The sequence below is a fragment of the Mytilus edulis genome, chromosome 11, assembly GCF_963676685.1.
Source record: "Mytilus edulis chromosome 11, xbMytEdul2.2, whole genome shotgun sequence".
Lineage (NCBI taxonomy): Eukaryota > Metazoa > Mollusca > Bivalvia > Mytilida > Mytilidae > Mytilus > Mytilus edulis.
In genome coordinates this window covers 58,395,389-58,417,686 of record NC_092354.1, presented here as the reverse complement: position 1 = coordinate 58,417,686, position 22,298 = coordinate 58,395,389, and the positions used below count along the sequence as shown (strand labels likewise).

General features: G+C 32.3%; 1 protein-coding gene across 2 annotated transcripts; it reads right to left on the bottom strand.

Annotated features, from left to right (window-relative positions):
- Positions 1 to 301: 301 nt before the first annotated feature.
- On the bottom strand, positions 302 to 21,711 carry LOC139495913 (angiopoietin-related protein 7-like). 2 transcript variants are annotated; one of them, XM_071284320.1, is made up of 12 exons: positions 21,005 to 21,711; positions 19,891 to 19,959; positions 11,065 to 11,139; positions 10,248 to 10,322; positions 9,403 to 9,477; positions 9,104 to 9,178; positions 8,121 to 8,195; positions 7,617 to 7,709; positions 6,399 to 6,556; positions 5,182 to 5,278; positions 4,432 to 4,593; positions 302 to 689 (listed from the first exon to the last, which is right to left on the bottom strand). In XM_071284320.1, the coding sequence occupies exons 1-12, from the start codon at positions 21,246 to 21,248 to the stop codon at positions 436 to 438; spliced, it is 1,452 nt and encodes a 483-aa protein (XP_071140421.1). In that variant the 5' UTR covers positions 21,249 to 21,711; the 3' UTR covers positions 302 to 435. The 2 variants fall into 2 exon arrangements, with proteins under 2 accessions (XP_071140421.1, XP_071140422.1); XM_071284321.1 differs by lacking the exon at positions 9,403 to 9,477 and having other exon boundaries at positions 21,005 to 21,458.
- Positions 21,712 to 22,298: the final 587 nt, after the last annotated feature.

Sequence of the window (22,298 nt, the reverse complement as noted above, 5' to 3'; positions counted from 1 at the left end):
TTTTCATTATGTTCTATATCAAATTTTAGAATTTGAACCAAATCTGTGAACATTAACTTGACAGCTATTGCCCTTTAAAAAAATACCGATGAGCCATTTAAAAATAGTTCTGAGCTAAAATGATAATATAGGTTCTTAAAGTGTGTAAACAAATATGTGGGTCCACCAGGGTAAATTGTATATTATTTCAAAAACACTAATTTGTAATTAAATGTTATGTAAATAAATGTATATTCCTTTACATATTTAGGACTGCTCTGTACCGATGTTTCTGTAATGGCCGGGTATGAAAATAAAGATATTGCATTGCATAAACTATTGTGTTATAAAACATTGTAAAAGGAACAATATAGGTTTAATAGATTGAAAACATGTAATTAGTTTAATCACACACAGTTTTCATGACTTCAGGGCCTCAAGGTCAAACAATGCTTTTTATGTCTTCCTACGAAGCATCATGGAGCTTCCTTTTAATGAGTAGCGGTCTCCTTTGAATTTTTCCCAGTTGATTCCCATATTTTGATCTGCTCTACCATTGGTCTTGAGATATTCCCCATTCAGAGAGGAGTGACTACATGCTTTATACCACCATGCTCCCTTGTTTCTGGCAGCGCATGTTGTACTTGTTTGTGTATTATCCTGATCATGGGTACTGAACTTCAGTCCATGATGATAAGCTAAACCATCACCTGAAAAGAAAATTGTTAAAATAATTGAAAGCATATCCTAAATTCGAGCTACGTTTGCATAAAACTGACAACGCCTATTTTTAAAATTTGTTCTGATGATTGTTGTAGCAGTTTTTTTAACTTTAGAAGATGTGTATCATAAAGACGAATCAAAACAAATAGACGAGGTCATTAAAATGCCAAACATAGCTAATGGAATTTTTTTTTCAGAGACGTCCAAAAAGTATTCGGTCACAATTGCGTCGTGTTTAGGTTTGTACAGGTGACTGACTTTTAATGGCCTTGCCCCACGTCAATCACGTCACTGAGTAGCACTGTACTAGTCTTTTAGCGTTTTGTATCACATGGGCTACCGTCATGTGACGATTGTTGTCGTCTGCCATTGTAGTTTTGTTTAAACAAGTAAAATAACAAGATGGGTAGAAAAGGTCAAGAATTGTCAACGGATGTTAAAAACATGATTGTGGAAATGTTCCAGAATGGATTTTCACGCCTAAAATCGCTGACATACTTAAAATTCCAAAGTCAACAGATATTGACAATATTCGAAAATGTATTGACACAGAATCTGTGGAGAATAATCCAATAAGTGGCCGACCATTGTTTGTACAACCACGCGACTACCACAAGCTTAAACGCATTGTAAAGACAAGTCGGAGGAGTTCTTTATGTGACATAACAAACAAGTTTAATGAGGAAAATTGTGTTCCGTGCCTAAACGTACCATCCAGCACCATTTACATAAACATGGGTCTCACAGGTGTGTAAATACGAAAACAATCATGATCCGGGAAGTCAATCGGAAAAAAAGACTTTCATGGTGCAGAGAACTAGAGGCTCTAAAGAGCCTGTGTCGCTCACCTTGGTCTATGTGAATATTAAAGGAGGCAGATGGATTCATGACAAAATTGTGTTTTGGTGATGGTGATGTGTTTGTACATCTTACTTTACTGAACATTCTTGCTGCTTAAAATTATCTCTATCTATAATGAACTTAGCCCATTAGTTTCAGTGGAAAATGTTAGTAAAAATTTACAAATTTTATGAAAATTGTTAAAAATTGACTATAAAAAACAATAACTCCTAAGGGGGTCAATTGACCATTTCGGTCATGTTGACTTATTTGTAAATCTTACTTTGCTGAACATTATTGTTGTTTACAGTTTATCTCTATCAATAATAATATTCAAGATAATGACCAAAAACAGCAAAATTTCCTTAAAACTAACAATTCAGGGTCAGCAACCCAACAACGGGTTGTCCGATTCATCTGAAATTTCAGAGCAGATAAATGTTGACCTGATAAATAATTTTACCCCATGTCAGATTTGCTCTAAATGCTTTGGGTTTTGAGTTATAAGCCAAAAACTGCATTTTACCCCATGTTCTATTTTTAGCCATGGCGGCCATCTTGGTTAGATGGCCGGGTCAACGGACACATTTTTCAAACTACTAACCCAAAAGATGATTGTGGCCAAGTTTGGATTAATTTGGCCCAGTAGTTTCAGAGGAGAAGATTTTTGTAAAATATTACTAAGATTTACGAAAAATGGTTAAAAATTGACTATAAAGGGCAATAACTCCTCAAGGGGTCAACTGACCATTTCAGTCATATTGACTTATTTGTAAATCTTACTTTGCTGAACATTATTGCTGTTTACTGTTTATCTCTATCTATAATAATATTCAAGATAATAAACAAAAACAGCAAAATTTCCTTAAAATTACTAATTCAGGGGCAGCAACCCAACAACAGGTTATCCGATTCATCTGAAAATTTCAGGACAGATAGATCTTCACCTGTTTACCAATTCTACCTCATGTCAGATTTGCTCTAAATGCTTTGGTTTTTGAGTTATAAGCCAAAAACTGCATTTTACCCCTATGTTCTATTTTTAGCCATGGCGGCCATCTTGGATGGTTGGCCGGGTCGCCGGACACATTTTTTAAACTAGATACCCCATTGATGATTGTGGCCAAGTTTGGATTAATTTGGCCCAGTAGTTTCAGAGGAGAAGATTTTTGTAAAAGTTAACGACGACGACGACGGACGACGGACGACGGACGACGCCGGACGCCGGACGCCAAGTGATGAGAAAAGCTCACTTGGCCTTTTAGGCCAGGTGAGCTAAAAAAGGAAATGGACGGTTAATAACAACTGGAAAAGGGTTATTTTCTCTGATGAGTAAAATCATGATAAACCATGATGAACGTGTGTACGTATGGCGAAAAAGAGACGAGGGGTGGAGACCGGACCTTGTGCAACAGCGGACTTCACAAACTAAATATCAAGTCATAATTTGGGGTTCTATTTGCTGGAATGGCGTCGGTACACTTACTCCTGTAGAAGGCAACATTAATGCTGTCAAATGACAAGACATACTTGATGAACATTTGTGGCCAGTGATAGGTCGGCATTTTCCGAGAGGAAATTATTTATTCCAGGATGACAACGCCCCTGTCCATCGTGCACGGTCCACCCAAGAGGTTGTAGCTCGGAACGGAATAAACGGTATGAGCTAGCCTGCACAGTTCCCCGACTTGAAAATAAAAGAAAACGTTTGGTTACATGTAAAAAGAAAACTTCAAACACGTACTGGGATGATTAAATCTCAAAATCATTGTTCTAAGAAATCAATCGTATTTGGGTCAGTATTACCCCTGCCTTTATTCAGTGCTTATACAAGTCGATTTCGAAAAGGATATTAAATGTAATCAGGCTAAAAGGACACTTAACAAAGTATTAGAGGTAGTTTTTATTTTTGTTGAATATGATTGGTTGATTTATTTACAGTGCAAGCATGAACTTTGCAACTTTCGTTTTGAAACGTAAACACGACGCCATTGTGACTGAATACTTTTTGCACGTCTCTGTATTAACAACAATATACGATTTTTTTCAAAATGGATCCTGTCAAATACGAAAAGTTCAACTTTAATGACTATAACTTATCTTTAAGATGAAATGTGAAACGGGTGAGCGAATACATTTTATCCATCATTTCCGGAATTACAAAAATCAATTATTGCATGATGAGTTTCATTCCGACGAAAAGTATTCCAACTTTAAAGACTTTTTTTAAGACTATGTCAAAAACAGAGATTGCATGCGATTTTTTAACATATTTTTTCCCTTAAAAAGAGAGGCGTAAGATACCATAGCTACATTCAGACTCATACGTGGAAAATAAACTGACAACACCATTGCTAAAATAGAAAACGACAAACAAACAAACACTAATTTAGGAGTTCAGTGTGACGTAAATTTTCACTGAACAAGTACACAATTTTATTAAGGAGCCAGTTGGGGACCACCTCCGGATGCGGGAATTTCTCGCTGCGGTGAAGACCCATAGGTGGCCTTCGACTGTAATTTGCTCTTTGGTCAGGTTGTTGTTTCTTTGACATATTTCTCATTTCCATTCACAATTGTTATAGTCCAGAAGACAGAGCAACACGAAAACGATCATTAAATGGGGGTGATCTCTTGTGATCCAGAAGAATGAGCAGATTCTGCTCCACATGTGCCACCCGTCGTGCTGCGCATGTAAGTACAAACCTGATCAAAAATCCAGATCGGTACGTCACATGTAGTTTATGTAAGTCGTGGAAAAGAAATCCGCATAAATATGACCTTATTTTTTACCAAAAATTGCGAAATTTAAGTACTTATCCAATATTTGTATTGACGATGGTAAAAAATAAAATCGGAATAGTTGTAGAGCTGTATAATGGTAGTTACCTGCATTTCCCCCAAATCCATCAACAGATAGAGTATACTTTGAATGAGCATCACCAATTACGAAGGAAGAGTACTTTGCATATCTCTTCTGTCCATCCCATGCCTCTAAGTCGATGCGAAGTTCTGTAGGGACTTGTGTTAAGATATGGAGATATTTATTTCCTGAAGTTTGCGAACAAATGAAATATGTATTACTTTTATGATTGCAAAATGCTGCCGAAATATTGTTATGTTTGGCTGAATACGTTAAATATTTTCAACGTTTTTTTCTTGTCGATTCGGAGCAATTTAGTGCACAACATTTAGTCTTTTAAGTTTCTCTCGTCTTTCATTTTTGCTCAAAACACAAACGAGGGTAAAAGATAAAACTCTTTGAAAGACAGTTACATGATATTGACCAATATATATCATTTACATTATTTAGTTGTATTTTGTCGTTATGTTACTGTTGCAAGGTTAATATTTTTATCGGTTTTTATTAATCATGTTCATAAGATATGCTAAATATGTCTGGGACTGCTCTTACTATATTGCAAGTCTTTATTATTTTGAATAAAATGTATAGATGTCATTATAATATATGTATTAAACGTTCTTGACTATATGCTAATACTTACAATAAGTATTCTTCGTAAAATGAATTCGATAGTTATAAAAAAAAAACATGGTAAATGGTCTTCTAATATTAATTCATGTCCAATCCGTGTGTCTTACTTAGTTATAATTTTAAACAAATCAATAAAATATAACCTATCCAAAATTCTCCGTGGAGGGTTCCAAAACCATCTTCATACGCCTGCCAGTCCCTGAAGAAATTTTCGCTGCCATCAAATCGCCTCTGGAACACCTTGAATATATACAAATAAAAATAAAAAATGGTCGTTGCTTGCATTGCGGTTTTATTTTAATCATCATCATCATTTTCGATTTACACCAATCAAAATATATTTCACTCATACTGTACCGATTGTTATCTTTAATTCATACAATTCACATGTCAGTGACATCTGGTTCAAGTATAACATACTTGTAGATAATTGTTAATAATTATTGTAAGACCTTTGATCCTGTAGAATCATTCTCAAGTATTTCAAGTTGACGATAGTTATCTGGAGTGTTGTTTTGACAAGTTATGGTGAAGTTTGATTTTGTGATCTTCATCAACTGTTATACCAAAAAATGTCACGTAGTAACACAATATATAGCAGATACAGATCTTTTGATTAGTTTTCATTTGTTTCAAAGATCCAAATTACTCATATTCAAAATCATTCTTAAAGTTTACAAAAAAACGTACATTAGGTATACATAATAAGTTTTCGTCTAAATCAGTTATAAATGAGACAGCGCGGGAAATGATCTAATCTTGGTAAAAATTACGAGCTGGAAACACATGTTCTATAGAGCATAATTCGTTCAGCATGAACTGCAACGTCAAGGAATAGTGAATCATAGTTCTCCATCTAGTAACAACTGTCATATTGTTCGCGTGCACAGTAAGCATTTGGTGAAAAGGCGCTATAGGTATTGTCAACATAGCGAACGGTTGCATTAGTACAAGTAAAACATATGCGTTGTAAAACATGTAGCTTTTTAACAAGTGAGAGGTTTAGCTACCTATAAAACCAGGTTCAATCCACCATTTTCTACATAAGAAATTGCCTGTAACAAGTCATGAATATGACAGTTGTTATCCAGTCGTTTGATGCGTTTGAGCCTTTGATTTTTCCATTTGATTAGGGATTTTCTTTTTAAATCTTCCTCGGAGTTCAGTATTTTTCTGATTTTACTTTTTATATCGTTCAAAAATCGAAACTTAAAAAAGAGAAAATGAATTTTACACTCAATTTATCAAAACTTCAGTAAAGACTTACTTTTACAGCTAACCTGGTTGACCAACCATAACACATTTGTCAAAAATAAATACCTACGCTGGAAAAAAGTTATCTGTGAAAGCTTATACTTACAACCCAACCACCGCCGTCTGTTGTCATGTCACAGTATACATTTAGTATCGTCTTATCATCAGGACTAATACTATATATCCCATTGGTCAAGCTACCACTCTGTTTCCATGCTAGACAATCCCGATGTGTGCTAACATTATCTGTAGGTTGTGTTGGCTCTGAAAATCAATATATAAAATGATGATGATATTGTGTGTATCACAAATTACATTTTCTTTCAATTTACAATAAGTAAGGAAATATATAAATTTGAATTAGGGTTCTTTAACATAAGCCATCTGTCTGGGGTTCAAATCATGATAACACATTTTGATAATTGTTAAGATCTAGTAAGTATAAATTAATGGTCAAAGCATTTGTGTCTACTATTATTTTTTCATAAATTATCAATCAACATAACCAACATATAAAGTTTGACATATTGAACAAATTTCAAGCAGGCAATTATTATCGTACATGGAATAGAATCACTGCTTAATAATTATGAACATTATAAATTCTACAGATGGATACAAAATAAAATAAACAAAAGTGTGAAAACGGGACAATGTTACCACCATGATACAAAGTTTTGACTTTATCATAATACAGGTAGATATTATTAGTTACATAGTGTGCTAGTGACCTAATACGGTATATATGGGACCAGTAAATTCCGGAATTTACTGACCCCATATATACCGTATTACGTCACTAGCACACTATGTAACGAATTTATCTTTTGGACTATCTTAACGTGTGAAATTTAGACTAGTGACCTATCAAAATGAGCAAGTCTTTAATACTGTTAGCATTAAGAAACTATTTCCATTGATCCTACAAAAACAGATGCCAACAATAACAACTTTTAATCATCAATTTCGTCGTCTGTTGAAACCTTTAAGATTTTCCCTCAGTATTGTTTTGTTTTTATAAAGAGACGTAACACCACTACAAACCGTGTATGAAATAAGCCTCTCCTTCATACTAACCTAAAATGAAATATACACGGTCTCCACGTGGCCGCTTTTAATCAATCTTATTTCTAGAAATGTATAGAAGGTAAGATAAAAAAAAAGTTATGGTATGAGTGCCAATAAGACAACTCTGCATCCAAGTAAAAATTTGTAGAAAAAGTTTGACAAAACGTGTTGACTTTTGTTTTTATTTTTTACTTACTTACTTCACAGACACAGTTATGTATTCAATAAAGAGGTAAACAAAATAGATAGTTATTACCTGTCATATTGAAAGTTTCATTTCGCACACACATGTCAGTAGCTGCTAGGACTTTCAATATATCATATCTCATTTTCTGAAAGGACATGAGATCTGAAAGGAAAAAAATAATTAATAAAGAGTTGACACTGAACCTTTGCATAGTTCAACTGAAACTTGAAATATAAAATCTTACAGACCAACAAAATAGGTTTCAATTCCATAAACATAAAAAGAAATGATTAAAATTTTGCATTCCGACTTAAACGCCATATGCATTTGGAACATTGTACTAAAGAACGTTTCTAATATCTAATCAAATTATGACATTTTGCCGTGTTGACTACAATAAAAAAAAAGATCTGTTTACAGCTTTCAATTTCATTTAAATTTATTTTTCACAAGAAAATGTTCGGTAAAACTCACACAAAACATTTGAATAGTTAGTTGCTAGTATATAAACTGTTAAATGTCGTTATCAAAGAGTTGAGATGTACATTTTATATTAATGAAACGTCTTAATACCTTGTTGACTTTTTCTCCGAAACTCTCGATATCGTACCTTACTTTCATTTCTCCACTGTTGAATGATTCTTGTTTCTGTAAAAATGGAATGTTGACAAAATTAAGTGGTATCAAAACTAAAATTATAATTCAATTTGTATAACTATAGCACCAACAGAAAACAAGCCAAAAAAATAGAGAAAAAAAATAAATAAGCGAAATATTTAAAAAACTATTTTTTTCAGTTACATGTACATGTGACTATATTATAATTAAAAAGATACGGTTTGATAAACAAATGACTTGCTATATACGTATAGTTCATTTCATGTCCTACACGTATATGTACATTTTTTCCTATTTAACAATTAAGTGTGCTACATACACATGTAAGTCTAAAAAGGAAAACCTAAAAAGATGATCGTTTATTGTGTTTTCAAATTCAATTACGCGTATAATTCATTTTTTATTTCCATCATCAATAATAGGCTTTATTGTCTGATTCTCCACTGTACTGATATGTAATGTTATGTGTTATTATAATTTTTGAATGGAACCTTTAATTTATGTACACAATTATAGGCATATTTTTTTGTTTATCGGTCTTTATTTTTGTCACAATTTTGTGTTTTTAAAAATAAAAAACAAAAACAAAAACAAATTAATCAATACTTCAATAGCTTTGATCAAAATAGTCTATGTTCGATATATAATTAAAATTACACGCTGGCGCTAAAAAGATTTAATGCAGTAAAATTATAGAAAATAGCAATGCATTTAAGGAGTAATGATCATATGTTTGGTACGCTTGGGCAATATTTTTGAATTTTGTTTTATTGATATACACCAACATTGCACGATTTCTTTTGATATTTACAATTACTGAATACAAAATAATAATAATAAAACAATACAGATTACGTTAAACACATTTCGACAACAAATGTAGCTAAATTCACTATGTCAACTATCAGGAGACTGCTGAACAGGTACATTTCACTTACCATTAAAATTCATATTTCGCATTTCTGTACGAAATTCCAATAACTGGTTTGTTGATTGCATCCTGCTTAACTGCTCTAAAAAATAAATAAATCGATCAATTAAATGTCTTCATAATTATATCAACAATTCATTCAAAAACTACATATTGCAAGAAAATATTGTTTAATATTGCCTTTTTTACTAGTGTATGCCCTATAACATACTCAATAAGATATATATTCCATACAACTTCATTTTATGGTTTTGTAAGACGTCATGAACACCCACATATGTATACATACATGTTAATCCTACATACCAGTTTTACTTTTATTTCGGAATTCTGCATAAAATTGCCACGCTATGTTTCTTGTTTCGTTTATTTTTGAAAGCTCTGAAAAAGAAATAATGTAAATTTATAGTCTCTTTCATAATGCCCTATATCATTATCAATAACCTTCACATTGCCTGAAATTTGTATAAACGGTTTTCTGCTCCAACCATACTAACATGTTGTTGTAGATCGTGAATGCGGATCCTCAATGCTCTTCAACGTTTTACTTGTTTGGCTTTATAAATATTTCGATTTGAGCGTCACTGATGACTCTTATGTAGACGAAACGCGCGTCTGCCGTACTCAATTATAGTCCTGGTACTTATGATAACTATTGTATAAGTTAAATCAATTAAAAAAAATCAGTTTTTATGATAAGGGAAAGAAAAAATAACATATGTATAAAGTATGTTAGAACTTAGAACATATCAGTTGAGGTAAAAAAAGTTCATTATATAGATCAAGTTGTGACTATAAAGACTTACAAAGTAAAATATCAAAAACAACCGAGGAAAATTCAAAATGGAAAGTTTCTTATCAAATGGCAATATCAAAAGCTCAAACACATCAAACGATTGGTTGGCAACGTATATATTCCTGACTTGGTAAAGCCATTTTTATGTAGAAAATTGTGGAATTAACCTGATGGTGTAGCTAGCTCAACCTCTCACTTATTTTACATTCGCATAAAAATCCATTATATTGACAATAATTTGTGAAGAAAAAACTAACAGATATAAAAGGTAATGATGTCAATAATAGGTGTACATTCATGTACCACAATGACGGGACGTATAAGTACAGAATCAAACCACAGAATGAAAGCTTACCCTGTTGACTTGTCTGACGTATCTCATTAAGTAGTTGCAAAGTCGAATCAAAAGACGTCTTCACTATCAAAAGTTCTACAAGTAAAGAGATAAAAACAGCATCATAAAACAAAAGTAATGTTTCAAGACTTTTGTGGTTGCTTTAGAACTTTGATAATTGAGGCTCCTCATCGAAGTACTTACATAATTTCGAATTTTTTTTTGGCTAATATAATCACGTCCTCAATGATTATTTGTTTTAATAAGTTTATCAAATAATCAAAAATACAGTCCCAGTTTATTCATTAAAATAAAAAAATCTTGAAATATTTGGTCTGGTTATTAAATAATCACTATACGACAGCAAATTTATCACATAATCGAAAAATCCAAAGAGGAGCTTATAATTTGAATTGTTTTTCAAGTTATTAAGCCAAGTTATTAAGCGATTTTCAAATAATGTTTTGGCACATTTTGAAATACTATACACTGACAACAAGATGTAAGTTGTTACGGTGTGTCTTGATGTATCTGTCAGAGTGAAATATATCTCAACGTCGCCATTTATCAATGATATATATTTCCAAAAATAGAACCATATCAAATGCTGTCTGTGAAGTATATCATGTAAAATGTAATTGGGAATTTAATAGTTTCCACGCACGTATGATAGCGTTACGTGAGTTATCGACAAATCCTGCCACATTCAATGGTTCTAAAATGTGACATGTAATTCTGCCCTTACCGGGGTAACTGATTTCAGTCATCAGTTTTCAATCGGTTTTCTGGCTATTACAAACATGTAAACCTTGGATATGAGTACTAGTATATAAAATACCTTTACGAGTAGTGTTTTTTATATCCGTCAGATAGTCCACCAATTCTTTTCTCATATCGTGAATAACCATAAGATCTAGAAAGAAAAGAAAATCTTGAACATGAATTAATTTCAATTATATTGTATTACACACAAACAAAGCCACAACAATCAGAACACATTTATGTCTTATATCTATGTATACATGATATCAGAATTAATATTTTTGGGGGCATTATTGTTGTGTAAATAAATGAAATAAACAGTAAAAATGCTATGCGTTTTCAGCGCTTTTTGATGATTTACCCGTATTATGAACCCTTAAAGATGTTTTTAAACCTTGGAAATATACATGGAGATGATTTGATTTTGATTTTTGGTGTTTAACGCCACTTGTAAGCACCGCATTTTGGCTATTTCCTGGCGGCCAGTTTTTATTGGCGGAGGAAGCCGGAGTGCCTGGAGAAAACCACTGACCTGCAACAGGAAAACTGACAATCCTAGCCAATTAAGATTAAAGTCAAGTGCACCCGCATACATGGAGATGTAATAGAAATGTAAATTGTCTTGAATCATTAATGTGAAAAAAGTGAAATGTTGGTATTCATTAATCAATTCAACATTAGGGCCGGATTGTATCAAATGTACTTGACAAAAAAACCCACCTGCATGCACGTTATGGTTTAGGTTTATTGTATACATAAAGGCAAAAGTAGTATACCGCTGTTCAAAACTCATAAATATATGGACAAAAAACAAAATCGGGGTAACAAACTAAAACTCAGGGAAACGCATAAGTTATTAGAGGAGAACAACGACACAACATTAAAATGTAACACACACAGCAACGGACTAAGCATTAGACAAAATTCGATGAGAATAACCAATATAACATCAAAACCAAATACATGAATTTGGGATAGAAAAGTACCGTGACACGTCTTTCAGTAATGTGAATTCACACTCAAATATACATGTAGGAGAAAACAAACGACACAACGAAAACACAACGTAAAAATGTTACACACACAGAAACGAACTATGATATAACAATGGCCATTTTCGTGACTTGGTACAGGACAGTTTTAAAGAAAAAAATGGTGGGTTGAACCTGGTTTTGTGGCATGCCAAACCTCGCACTTTGATGGCATTGTTAAATATAACATTAAAATGACAACATAATAATACAGGACTACAATACAAATAAATAGGAGAACGTATTAGGCACATGAATAATAGATAACAAAAGGCATCAGGTTTAAAATTCATTACGTCAAAAACGCGCCTCGTCCAAACAAGAATTACCAGTGACGCCCAGATATAAAAGTTGGAAAGTCAACAAAAAGGGTATCTTAGTTAATTTTATTGCCTCACATTCTCATTAAGAAAAAATTCACACACCTAATTAAGTACAGCTCTTTATAAGAACCAGGCAGAGTGCCATATACATGTGATATATGGGGGGTTCCAGATTTTATCTATAATTGGACTAATAGAAGCAATAAATGAATAAAGCTCAAAAAATAGTTTTGAGTGTAAAAATATGAGTGGTTGCCATGGTAACGGACACACTATTTTTGGGTTGTTAAGCATTGAAAAATCATTAAAAAATCAGCTAAATCACCACATTTTAGAGCCTGATTATGAATAGAATCATGCATTTTTCATTAATGTTCATATGTAACATTTATACAACTTGGTTTAAGCTTCATTTTAGTGAAGATTGCATGTCAACCAAGTTTGTATATTTTTTGAAAAATTTTGCGAAAAAATGCATATTTTCAACATTTCTGAAATTGGGATTTTTTCGAAATTATCAAATTTTCTCATGTGTTTTTAAAAAAGTGCAAATGTGTACAGAATAGTTAGCACTGTAGTAATGAAGTTTGGATACTACTTTACCAAATTAAATAGAAAAATGCGTGGGATTTTTTTTAGTTTTATCACCATAGCAACCGATTTTTCCTTGGAAACAGAGTTTTTATTTGCAGAATATTGCAGTTTTAGAGCTTAAATGTCCTGAATTGTTTTATAACCAATAAGAAAATACATAAAAGCCAACTCAAACTTTAAACTCCTATCGTCAAGTGTTGTTGACTTCAATTGTTACCACGGAAACACATATTATCCATAGCAACATCCACTTAAAAACTGCAAAAATAGAAATTTATGTAAAAAAATACATAAATAGAGGGTGTTTATTTTCAAATTGGAATATGGCTTCATTCTTTGCTTCACTCACAGTCTTGTCTGGTTTTTTTTTCCTTCAGATTGTTCAATAAATGTAATATATAATGTAACATTGGGGTTGGAGAGGGTTGGAGGGGATAGGGGGGTATGTTGATTTTTTAAAAGTTCATCATCTGATTATCAATTTTTGGAAGTTAGCAGATGATGAACTTCATGGGTTTACAATAACTGGGCCAACCTGGCTTATGGCAAGGCAAGATAGATATGTCCCTATCAATTGTAAGAAATTCTTAATTTCTTATGGCACACACCCGTCTAAGATGTGATTCCAGCATATATCACAAAATTGACCTGTAACATAATATTAACAAACCAATAATAGAATCATTTGGTCAAAGCATTTCTAAACTGAAACTTAAGTGTGATGGACGGACGGATAGACGGACAGGCAAATTGAACACATTTTAAGTTGGTGGTGACTTAAAAAAAATAATAATAGTCAATTGTTGATCGCTAATATCAGAAGTCCAGTATAATGGAATCCTCTTTAAATATACATGTAGCTATTAACATATCATTAATAACTCCTTTGTTGTACTACTATCCCGCAATTAAAATTCAGGATCTCCGAGATAGACAAATAAAATACATCTGCTAAGTTGGAATTGTGCTAATCCCGGTAAAATAATTATGCTATTACCGGCAAGATTATCATATCAAAATTATCAAGCAAAATAATTGTATCAATTATGAATTATTCCTTACTATGCGTCGTTCTACATACATCTCATAAGTTCAAGATTCCGATAACATATCTTGTTTTGTGTGTGTGTGTGTGTATGTGTGTGTGTGTGTCAAAAGGAAGGTTGGGATTGATTTTTGGAGTGTTGGTCACAACAGTTTAGGAATTAGGGGCCAAAAAGGGCCCAAATAAGCATTTTCTTGGTTTTCGCATTATAACTTTAGTTTAAGTAAATAGAAATCTATGAAATTTTTACACAAGGTTTGTGACCACAAAAGGAAGGTTGGGATTGATTTAGGGAGTTTTGGTTCCAAAAGTTTGGGAATTAGGGGCCAAAAAAAGGCCCAAATAAGCATTATTCTTGGTTTTCGCATAATAATATTAGTATAAGTGAATAGAAATCAATAAAACTTAAACAAAAGGTTTTTTGACCACAAAAGGAAGGTTGGGATTGATTTTGGGAGTTAAGGTCCCAACAGTTTAGGAATAAGGGGCCAAAGAGGGGCCCAAATAAGCATTGTTCTTGGTTTTCTCGCCCTAACTTCAGTATAAGTAAATAGAAATCTATGAAATTTAAACACAAGGTTTATGACCATAAAAGGAAGGTTGGGATTGATTTTGGGAGTTTTGGTCCAAACGGTTTAGGAATAAGGGGCCCAAAGGGTCCAAAATTAAACTTTGTTTGATTTCATCAAAAATTGAATAATTGGGGTTCTTTGATATGCCGAATCTAACTGTGTATGTAGATTCTTAATTTTTTGTCACGTTTTTAAATTGATCAACATTAAGGTCCAAAGGGTCCAAAATTAAACTAAGTTTGATTTTAACAAAAATTGAATCCTTGGGGTTCTTTGATAATTATGCTGAATCTAAACATGTACTTAGATTTTTCATTATGGGCCCAGTTTTCAAGTTTGTCCAAATTGTGGTCCAAAATTTAACTTTGTTTGATATCAATAAAAATTGAATCCTTGTGGTTCGTTGATATGCTGAATCTAAACATGTACTTAGATTTTTGATTATAGGCCCAGTTTTCAAGTTGGTCCAAATTGGGGTTCAAAATTAAACTTTGTTTGATTTCAACAAAAATTGTATATTTGGGGTTCTTTGATATATGCTTAATCTAATCATGTATTTAGATTTTTGATGTTTGGGACCGGTTATCAAATTGGTCCACATTGAGGTATAAAGGGTCCAAAATTGAACTTTATTTGATTTAAAAAAAATTGAATTCTTGGGGTTCTTTGATATGCTGAATCTTACCATGTATTTTGATTTTGGATATTGGACCATAATAGGTAATGTCCAATTTAAAATTTAAAGCTTTTAAGTTTAAGTTCTGAGACCACATTCATTATGTGTCAGAAACCTTTGTTGTGTCAACTATTTAATCACAATCCAAATTCAGAGCTGTATCAAGCTTGAATGTTGTGTCCATACTTGCCCCAATGTTCAGGGTTCGAACTCTGCGGTCGTATAAAGCTGCTCCCTGCGGAGCATCTTGTTTCAGGTTCAAAGAAGTAGGTCCGGTAAGACCCCTTTTTGGCCCCAAAATATAGCAGTTTTACAAAATTGTTAAAATGTAAACGTTTAGTTATTTATTGGACAGTAGAATGCTTCTGCTACATAAATATGGGCTGTTTTTGACAATACAATGCACATATATCGGGTACTAGCACCATTAAGTCATGCTTAATTACTGAAATCTTCACAATTCTAGAATTTTAGTTAAATTTTAGCTATTCGTGTAAAACAAAAGTGGCCGCATTCGTGTTCATCCTTAATATTGAAATGTCAGTTGTATTTTATGATAATACATAACATATATAAAGGTTGGGGATGAACACGGATGCGGCCACTTTCATTTTTGACAAAAACCATCTGAAAAGTGACATTTTTCGGATTATTTGGTAGATTTTTCATATTTAAGCTTGAATCGGATCGTTTTTAATGACTAAATCAGTTAAAATCTTTCACATAAACTAATTGATTCAAATGAAATTGACACTTAAGTGTTTAAAAAGTGGTCAAAATCTTTCGTCAGATGAACCTGAAATTTGAGACCAAAATCGGTCCATACCGGACCTACTCCTTTCAAAAATAATATTTTGCTATTCTCAACGTTTTTTTAACCTTTACATGAATTACGCCCCTATTTTCTGTATCTGTCACTGTAACCATTATAAAAGACTGCATTAATCCCGAGATTTGGAATGAAACCACTAAGCTGAGAATATTTGCATAAATACAAGATTAATAACAGTAATAATTTGAAGACAAATTCCACACATGGTCTTATTTAATTAAATGCAACACTAGAAACAGCGCAGTACATACCAATGTTATTTTTCTTTGTAATTATCAATGTTTTCTAGTCCCAACAAGTTGTAATCATTCATGAATACAAGACTTTAGTGTCCCATGTGTAAAAAAATAATAAATTTCCGATGTCCCACGCGTTGTGCACACATTTGATCGATTCAAGGTACAATGGCAAAAACTAAAATAAACACTTTTATGGCCGCGCCGCAATTTGGGAGGGGGAGGGGGCGTTGTAGTAGGTTTAATCCATGTCCGTCAGTACATTAGTCGTCACAAAGTTGGTTTCTATTTTGCAATTATAGTTTGCCTCAATCAAATCATATGAAACATGTATACACAATGCTTATTACCACAAAACAGAGATCAAGTTTGAATGTTGTTGGTTAACTATAAAGAAATTTCTAAAAGTGACCATTTGATCTTAAGATAGTATCCAGAAGTAAATTTTGTAAAAATAAAATTCTATTTTTTTCCGTATTTTACTTATAAATGGACTTACTTTTTTTCTGCGGGGAAACATTACATTTACTCTGTGGTTAAAGTTTTTAGAATTTTAATCACTTTCTCAAACTATCCTGGGCATGCTGGGTTTGTACCAAACTTGGACAGAAGCTTATTTATGATCATAAGATAGTATCAAGAAGTAAATTTTGTAAAAAGATAAATCCATTTTTTCCGTATTTTACTTTTAAATGGACTTATATTTTCTTCCAGTTAACATGACATACAGTCTGCAGTAAAAGTTTTTAAAACATTTATTAGATTCATAAACTATCCTGGATTTTTACCAAACTTGGACAGAAGCTTCTTACAATCAAAAGATAGTATCAAGAGGAATATTTTTACCGATTTTTTTTCTCATTTCTGTTGAGCCTGCGATTTACGGCAAAAGTAGGCAAGACACTGGGTTCCGCAGAACCCTTACAAATTTATTATCAAGGCATTCAAATGAATAAAACTTGAGGTTTCCCAAAATCTGACAAAAATCCCAAAACATGACAACTACCTTAACTTAGCTCTGAAGCTAAAACCAAGTTATATCTATGTTATATAAGAAATTTCTGAGAGAAAAAAATGATTCTATTTATAATCAGGCTCGCCGACCAAACGTTATCTTTTAAAAAATCTTCATGTAAGATATCTTTAAAAAAAAATGAACCTACCCCCCCCCCCCCTTTTACCTTCTAACCCCAATATTACATTATATATTACATTTATTGAAAAATCTGAAGGAAAAAAAACAGACAAGACTGTGAATGAAGCAAAGCATGCAGCCATGTTCCAATTTGAAAATAAACACCCTCTATTTATGTATTTTTTTACATAAATTTCTATTTATGCAGTTTCAGAGTGAATGTTGCTATGGTTAATATGTGTTTCTGTGGTAATTGAAGTCAACAACACTTGATGATAGTAATTTAAAGTTTTTATGTATTTTCTTATCGGTTATGAAAAAATCCAAGACATTGAAGCTCTTAAACTGCAATATTCTGCAAATAAAACTCCGTTTCGAAGGAAAAAATTGGTTGCTATGGTGATAAAACTGAAAAAAATCCCACGCATTTTTCCATTCAATTTGGTAAAGTAGTATCCAAACTTCATAACTACAGTGCTAACTATTCTGTACACATTTGCACTTTTTTGAAAAACACCAGAGAAAATTTGTTAATTTCGAAAAAATCCCAATTTCAGAAATGTTGAAAATATGCATTTTTTCGCAAAATTTTTCAAAAAGATTACAAATTTGGTTGACATGCAATCTTCACTAAAATGAAGCTTAAACCAAGTTCTATCAATGTCAGGTTTGAACATTAATGAAAAATGCATGATTCTATTCATAAGCAGGCTCTGAATTGTGGTGATTTAGCTGTTTTTTGAAAGATTTTACCAAGCTTAAAGACCAAAAAATAGAGTGTCCGTTACCATGACAACCACTCATATTTTCCCACTTAAATTTTTTTTTGAGCAATATTCATTTACTGCTTCTTCTAGGCCAATTATAGATAAAATCTGAAACCATCATGTATCGCACTCTGCCTGGTTCTTACAAAGAGCTGTACTTAAATGGGCATTTAAAAAGTCAGAATGTGAATATACATGTTCAAACTCTTTTAGGTCATTTTTTAGTAGCAATAAACAAAAAAACTATGTCAATTGGACATGCTTTGATACTATATATGCCATTGAATTTTTACTAGATAACATTTTTGTTCGCTTTGGGGATTCCGAATATCGTCAGATTATCGGAATTCCAATGGGGACTAACTGTGCACCACTTATTGCGGACCTGTTTTTGTATTGCTATGAAATTTATGACAAAAATAAGCAAAGACCAATCGAAACAACATCTGCTAAACAAATTTAATAATACTTTTAGATATTTGGATGATATTTTGGCTCTCAATAATGACGACTTCAGTATGTATATTAAAGAAATTTATCCTGTTGAACTTACTTAAAATAAAGCTAATGCTAACAATGACCACTGCCCTTTCCTCGATCTTGATATCTATATCACTAACGGAAAGCTGAATACTAAAATTTATGATAAAAGAGATGATTTTTCATTTCCTATCGTTAATTATCCATTTTTAGATGATGACGTTCCCTTGTCACCATCTTACGGTGTTTGTAAATCTCAACTTGTACGATTCGCTCGTGTATGTAACAATGTTTTAGATTTTAACGAGAGAAATTTATGTATTACTGAAAAATTATTACACCAGGGTTTTCGATATCACAAACTAGTCAAAACATTTACTAAATTTTATCATCGGTATAAGGACATCATTCGTAAATATAGCTCAACATGCAGACTACTTATACGTTCAGGTATTTCACATCCAATTTTGTATGGAAATATTCTTTATAAAGCACAAAGGTGTTAGTATTCACCTCAAAAACTAACAAACCTTTGAATAGACTTATTAAGAAGGGATATAGTTACGATACTGTTGTCAGGTCATTAAAGATTGCATATTTTGGCGTTAATATTGATTCACTTATAGGGTCTTTGCATCGGAACTAAACACATTTATTCAAAAACCAGTTGTTGGCATAACACGGGTTATGTTCTTCTCATATATTTTATGATGGTATGATACTAAACCCCTAACGGGACGGATTGTGCCTGATGTTCGTATGATAAAATCATAATCTTTCAGTCAGTTTAATTGAAGTCTGGAGCTGGCATGTCAGTTAACTGCTAGTAGTCTGTTGTTATTTATGTATTATTGTCATTTTGTTTATTTTCTTTGGTTAGTGGCTAGAGGTATAGGGGGAGGGTTGAGATCTCACAAACATGTTTAACCCCGCCGCATTTTTGTGCCTGTCCCAAGTCAGGAGCCTCTGGCCTTTGTTAGTCTTGTATTATTTTAATTTTAGTTTCTTGTGTACAATTTGGAAATTAGTATGGCGTTCATTATCACTGAACTAGTATATATTTGTTTAGGGGCCAGTTGAAGGACGCCTCCGGGTGCGGGAATTTCTCGCTACATTGAAGACCTGTTGGTGACCTTCTGCTGTTGGTTTTTTCTATGGTCGGGTTGTTGTCTCTTTGGCACATTCCCCATTTCCATTCTCAATTTTATTACCTTCTTTAGTCTTGTTAACATCTTCAATCATTCGGGAAATTTGATTGTCGTACTGTTTACTAGCACCAACTATAAAAAAAAGAATTTTTAATATCGTTAAAAAAGTTTTTATTCAGATATTTTTGTGATACAATATCTACGTTTTTAGGAGAAAAAATATATCATTATAGTAGATAATTGATAATAAGACTCATTATCCTTGAAAATTTAAAATCGTAAACTTTCTTACAATCTATAATTATACTAAAAACAATCATCGTCCTTTGTATTTCAATGTGGTGACCGAAGATTATTTTAGTGAATTTTTGACCCAAGGGGAAACCTTAATAGAGTTTCTTATTTAATCCATGTCAAATTAAACTATAATCGTAACATTTGACATTTAAACAATATATAAACCTTGACATATACAAATAAAATTACATATAGTAATTAATGAGCATCAATCCAGATTTACATTACAATTGTAGCTCTGAAGTTATCTATTTTACACGAGGTTGACATTTCGATGATAATCATCGTTTCACTTATACTTATGTGTTTGTTATATATATATTGTGTGTTATAAGCTGGTTACAAGAATACCGAACTCCGGGGTAAATTCTTAATTGACGAATTATTTATCAGGAGGTTTGTGTAAATACTAATAACACATAGCAGTTGTAACACTGTAGATTTATTAATATTCGTTGGATATCGATTGTTGTGGATACAGGGGAAACACGAATTTAAATGTTCCACGGAATAAAAATGTTCTAAATGAATTTATGCAGACTTTTTAGAAACAACGAAATTAAATATCCACGAATATACAAGTTTTTCTAAACCACGTAAATTGGTACCCACGAAAAAAAATGTATCCACAGTAAATTAAATATTAGTTCATCGATAAGTAAAAGTAAAATGTACATTGACTACAAGTACTGATCCATATGTATTTCAAAAAGTAACCTTCAGTAGTATTTTTTAACTAAGTATACGAGAAAATATCTCGATTTGATTATCCATATTTAACATATGTTTTTGTAATATGTTTAATATTTGATTCGAATAAAATGTGCTTCATGTGTAATTAGATTAATATATGTATTATGTAAGGTAATACAATACTTACCACTTGATTGAACATTTCTGCAGTTTTGTTTATTTCCTAAATTAAAGAAGAGATAACAAAATCCAACAGTAACAAAGCAACCAACTAACAAACCACCAACAACGCACAGAAACGAACGATATTTAGTACGGAATGATTCCCTTTTAAGCGAACGGTCGAACATAGTCATAGATTCTACAGTGTTATTAACGTTGGGTTCTTCAAGTTCAGAATCAAGATTTTCTCTATAAAGCGGATTGTCCATCGTTTGTAGCACACATGTATTCTAAACCATGTCTTAAATGTGCACACTATTTTTAAAGAGATATTGCATCCACAAAGTTTGATTAGTAATAACAACATATAATGCAAAACACTTAAATTTCACTTCAAGTTGTAAATTGTAATTAAGTAGCACGGGACTAAGGTTTCAAATAATTACATGTATATACTTATTCATGTAGTGTGCGAATTAACTTTGTAACGTGTACTGAGGTGTACAATTGTACTTTGTTCGATTGGATTAATTTGGAAATTCCCTGTTGGATGACATCTTCCGTATTCGTAATTCATGATTCATGTACAGTCGGATTTTTATATGTGATTACATGTATTTAATATATTCCTTCCAAGTAACGGATAGTTTAGAAAAATGTATATACTATGACATTTAGAGCGAAGAAAATCCAAAATCGGATTGGTACAAGCAAAAACATGTGTACGTTGTGTTTATGCATATAATTATTCTTTTCCAATTTGGAGGTTATAGTCATGAGGGTCTGGATAGGAGTATTTTACCATTTCATTCTTTTTGAAATACCATTATTCTCTATGTTTCATACTATAACACCGGTTTATTATCTAGTTATATGTTCTGCCTTTTTTCCTGTATCATTTGAGTCATTTATTCTTCACAGTGTGCCCAGTATTCTCTATTATATGAATAATACGGGTCAGATCCTACGTAATACTAACAGTCAACTGATATACTTGAAAAGAAATGCGACATGTTGTGTTGTAAAAATTAGATCAATAAAATTTAAATTTGTAAGCAACGAGGGCAAATTGCAAATCATATCATCTTCAAGTTTGATTTATTCCTGATAAAATGGCAACAGTTCAGTCCTTAGAATAACGTTATATGTATTTGACTGCTGTTTATTTTATAAGAAAACATTCCTAACAATACGTTTGTTAATGCAAATTTGTTTTTCTAATGACATACAAGAACTCTATCTATTGATTTCATACTTTGTGGTCTACAATCAAAACGTTACATTATAGGTTTATATGTGAATTTTACTTTTGTTTTTGT